This window comes from Lottia gigantea (assembly GCF_000327385.1).
Source record: "Lottia gigantea unplaced genomic scaffold LOTGIsca_22, whole genome shotgun sequence".
Lineage (NCBI taxonomy): Eukaryota > Metazoa > Mollusca > Gastropoda > Lottiidae > Lottia > Lottia gigantea.
The window spans coordinates 515,196-520,479 of record NW_008708555.1 but is presented as its reverse complement, the minus strand read 5'-3'; the positions used below and the strand labels follow the sequence as shown (position 1 = coordinate 520,479).

General features: G+C 32.5%; 1 protein-coding gene across 1 annotated transcript in view; it reads right to left on the bottom strand.

The window, feature by feature from the left end:
* Positions 1 to 3,844: 3,844 nt before the first annotated feature.
* The window catches only part of LOTGIDRAFT_159832 (hypothetical protein), a gene marked incomplete at both ends in the record, with an annotated part of 9,288 nt that continues 7,848 nt past the window's right edge, over positions 3,845 to 5,284 (bottom strand). The window contains 2 exons of the mRNA XM_009054540.1: positions 3,845 to 4,001; positions 4,891 to 5,114. Of these exons, the coding sequence (XP_009052788.1) occupies positions 3,845 to 4,001; positions 4,891 to 5,114 (381 nt within the window). The remainder of the gene's footprint in view (positions 4,002 to 4,890; positions 5,115 to 5,284) is intronic.

Here is a 5,284-nt window from a genome sequence, read left to right as displayed (position 1 = left end):
CATATTACCTGACAGGTGCGCTGAGTTAACGGGATATATAAATAAATGTTGTAGCAGCTGATAGAGCTCAATTCCAGTTATCTGTAGAAGCGAAATTCTTAATGTTCATAAATGACTTTGTTACATTCAGAAACGGATTTTGGATTTTAATTCTGAAAAGTAATATAGATAGCTGAATAATATGTACATTATGGACTAGATCAATGCCAGGTCCGCAGCCAGACTTGATTGTTTGGGGCAAGTTATATATCGTGAGGGGTGTAAGGTGTTTAGTTGCAGTAATGAAATTGTTCGGTTGTAAGAATTTTTTAAGGGGAGCAATCCATATATTCGGAAGGCATTGCCCCCTTGTCCCTATGTAGCTACGGGCATGGAAAAGGCATCAACATCCACCCCTTAAAGGATTAGAAATGTCTATCGATGTTTTTTGTTACCAGATTTTGTTAGTTAACTTGTTTGTTACATACCTATATATTTAATTGTTGAGTAAAGGGATATAACCGTCTAAAAATCGCTTTATCATCCTAAACGTCTCGGTGCAGCCAAGGTAAAACCTTTTGTAACATTCGACAATCATCGGCAGTTTCCACAAAGCTTAGTCCGTTGCAGAGAGCTCTCGCAGTAGGCCGTTTGATTTTACAATGTAAAAATTGTAGCCAAACGCGTCCATTTGATAAAAAAAAGAACAGACACATTAAAGATTAAAGCCACGACAGTTACATTTGTTTTGAGAAGTTCGACTGTTAGCTACAACAAGAACTGAGTACCATGTTGTGTTTTGCAAATATAGCCTAAGTGTTCTTTATGTAATGTCGATTCAAGATAAAATTTACATTTCTCAATATTATGATTTAGTCGACTATATCCCTTTCAGTTTGTAGATGCTCATATCGTTAAAGTTTATGGTTGTGATAAAAAATAGAAGTTATATTCATATACACATTGATATCATTAATATAACATAGTACATGTAATTATTATACATTCCCTGTTGGAATTACTAATAGATTGATCCGTTATTATTATAATTATAAGTTATTTTAAAGCTACCATGTGCAATAAATAAAAAAAGAGACTAATTCCTAAATTGAACATACATGTATATTAGTTCGAAACATTTGCCTCTATTCCAGCCTATTGTGAAAGTTGTCGGCTGGAGTAGAGTCAGAAAATCTAGGCCCTGTTTTATGGTGTTTTTAAAATTTCCGAAGATGCGGAAATTATCCATTTAACAGGGCCTTTTTTTTTCTGTCTTTACACCAGCTGACAACTTTCAAAATAGCTATCAGAGGCTGGAATAGAGGCAGATGTTTCAGTCTAACATGTGTATGTACATCCAATATTGTATCTAATTACACGGTCCTGTTATAGCTTGCTGCTAACTACAACAGATCGATGTCAAAAAAGTAAAATTGATTGAAAATTGCAATGGGTTTAAACATGGAGAATATTAAAACAGAACCTCAAACACGTTGTTATTCAAATTATCATACTGTGTAATCTTAAACAAAAGTTATATTTTTTTCTGTGTTCAGCGCCGATTGCATCAACAATTATTATTTGTTATCCAGAAATAGTTGTCTATAAAATTGTTATTGTTATTTTAGAGATAATAAAAGCTGTTTTAGTTTGTTATTTTTTATCCATTGATGGTGGACAGCTGGACAGACAGTTACCATAAACCCAACAGAGATGACGTGTGTTTCCATGGTGATAATATCACAATTTTTTGTTGAGAACATCAGACTCTTTGAAGGGATCGAAAATACTCTAGTGTGCACCAGCTCTATACAAACAGGGAGGTTAAGCTGTCAAGAAAAACGGAACGCAGCTTCTTCAGTCAAGAGGTTTTCTAAAAGGTTATGTGTATACACCATTCCCATTTTCAATCAACATCTGTGGTTGCTGCAATGCGACTAGCTGTGTACAGGATTAACAAGGATTAACCACAATATTCAGGGCCAATTACAAGAATACCGGCCTTCGACACTAGTGTAAATTGTAAATTTTAATGAATAACTTGAGATGTATTTACAATAAGAAGAAAATATAATAATACAAATATTTACAATTACTGTTGAAAAATAAATTAACATTCATATATTTATATATATATACAGAAAGTATAAGACATCATCACAGGAAACTGATTCTGGATGAAAATAGAAAATATATACAGTTCACTAATATAAACATAACATCTCAACACATCAAGTAATTTGTCCAGAGGTATTGTTTTAATAGTGACCAGTAAATTTGATTTTATCAGCCAGAATCCAGTATCTGTGGACATGATAGAGAAATTCAGACCAATTCAACATTTTTACAACTGGTTTGCTTGATTCTCAGATTCCTCAAGTACAAACAATATTTTTGGGGGTTTTTGATTTAGAGTCAAATCATCAATTTCCTTACATTAAAAAATAAATATTCATAATATGCAGCTAAAGCCGTAAGTACTTAAATAATTTTGTGATTGGTACCTTATTGGAAAAGGTGAACTACTAAACAAGTCTTGGGGTCTGTAGCCAATGGTAACGTGACACTGAATCCCCTAAAGTGTAAAAGAGAGCATATTTGTTTGTTCTCAGTTACAAATTAAATGGAATTAAGGATATTTCATGATTTAAAAGAACCCAAATATATAATTGTTACTTATGGAACCTACTGGCAAGCCATTTCAAGTTGTAAAAATATAGAATAAGTCTCAATATTCCCTTACAGCTATCATCTCATGGACTACCAGTCTACAAAATACATGATATTACAAATAACAACAATGGACGGACAGATAGAAAACAAATAATGACATCTATTCCGGAAAAAACATTTTAAATTAGGTCTATAAAATAACCGAAATTTTTAATTATTCTAAAAAAAAATATAGTACATTATTTTATGGTATAATATAGTAAATTAATGTTGTAATTTGATGTTGTTTCTACACTTCAAATGTTGCTTCAGGATTACGTCTTTTAATAATATCTTAACTCTGTCAACACTAAATACCAGTCTATTTGCTACAAATTTACATCATATATACCCTAATTTGTCTATATCAAGCAGTCAGTGGTGTATTGAGGTGGTGTTATTTAGGGTAAATGTGATCTGAATTTTTTTGAGAATCCTACAAACTCTACTAATTTGTAATAACAATTGAAAAAAAAATTATCACAATAAAATACACAAGCTCTAACTAAACAACTTATTGGACGGAATGTAACAACAAATATAATCAACAACAACATGGAGGAATCATTGTGGAAAAAAAAAATAGGATAGATAATATTCAGGTAGGTAGGAATGTTCAATAAAAGATATTTTCACAAAGTCTGCAGACTTCTATAATTCACATTGAAATGTCTTCACAAAAACAAAACTTAAACAATGCATGTGCATTGAAATCTAGGTCACTAAAGAGGAGGTGGTGGGGGGCATGAGAACTGACTCAAAGTCTATTAATACTATATTTTGAATGCCTAATGAAAGAAAATTTCCACAAAATCAGTGCTTCTAAAAGCAACAATAGAATTCTATAATTCACAAATAAATTTCTTCATAAAAACAGTGTGTTGCACCACAAATAAGTAGGTGACAAGATGCACGTGCATTTATTAAATCTAGGTCACTTAAGTAGGTCATGTAAACTGTACATTTTTCTATCTCTGCTATTTGACACAATTTACAATTGTTTACAATTCTTTACATTTATATCAAACGGATTCAATAGAGGGTTTTAGGTTGGAAAACTTCTTCTAAATCCCTTTTATTCATGAGGACAACTGTATCTGCATAAGTATCACATTTAATATTTTTGGATTTGAAAAGTTTAAAATTTTTAGGATCATGATCTAGCGATACTTTTTAACATTTTTTCTATTTTCTGATCATTTTTAATAATATTTGATTTAACAGTAGCACTTGCATCTAGTTGATCTCGTATGGCCTGGTCTAATTCATCTAATTGAGCTTGTAATGGTTCAATAGCACGATCTGTGACACTGAAAATATATCACACAGTAAATATACAGGCCACATATTCTCGTAACGATCTTACGCTAGGATGTCCTAGAATCAATGTTAGAAGATAAGAACCTAGGACATCCTAGAATCTATGTTAGAAGATAAGAACCTAGGACATCCTAGAATCAATGTTAGAAGATAAGAACCTAGGACATCCTAGAATCAATGTTAGAAGATAAGAACCTAGGACATCCTAGAATCAATGTTAGAAGATAAGAACCTAGGACATCCTAGAATCTATGTTAGAAGATAAGAACCTAGGACATCCTAAAATCTATGTTAGAAGATAAGAACCTAGGACATCCTAACGTTAAGTTCGTTAAGCCCAGATTAACAAAACTATGCTAACTGTCTTTCATAACCCAAGTGTAATAATAATGTTAATAACCGACAGAGCGTAACTTCTTGTAAGGGTCTCATTCCATGTCCACTTTATTGACAATGGCAATGCAGTTGGAATATGTATATGTCCTTATAATTATATTCTTTACCTCTGGTGCATTAGAAATATCGGATTATATACTTAAATAAGACAGGAATATATCATTATTATATTCCTGATGACGGTGTGAGAGCCACATTGAAACGTAATAAATATTCTAGAAGTATCTATCCATAAATTGTCTTATTTATTTATAACCTGTGCTTCTAATATGCCTTTGAAAGAGCATTATATACTGTTTTCATCTCCAAATAAAAGAGTGAACCTCTTAGTAAACGTCTTAGTCTCATGAGTTGTTAATGATAATGTCAGTTGTAAAGTTGCATTAAAATTTTGACTTCTTATTCATAGGCATGATGTATCCTAAGCTTGCTTATTTTGAAGGAGACAAGTCCTCTGTTCCCTGATATTTAATACACTCTTACCTTTTTTCTCTTTTTAATTCTAAAGCATGTTCTTTATTTTCACCTTTCCATTTTTCTAATTCTTTCTGCATAGAATCTAAATCTTCTTGTACATAGTCCATAATTTTACCGAGGGGGTTGGCGCTGCGGGTTAGACTCTGTATGCTGGAACGTAATTTATCTATTTCTTTCTTCACTTGTTCTCTTTGTTTTCTTCTGGTTGCATCATTCATAGCTGACCTCTCCTATAATGCCCATTAATGAAGCTGATTCTCGAAATATTTCTTACATTGAGGGGGGGGGGGGGGGGGGGGTCATATGACTCTGTCAGGAGGAAATTGCCACCAAGTGAGGTATTTGACCCTAAAGCAACTTTCTGATGCACTGATTTGCATACAGAATTAGTCAGTAGCAG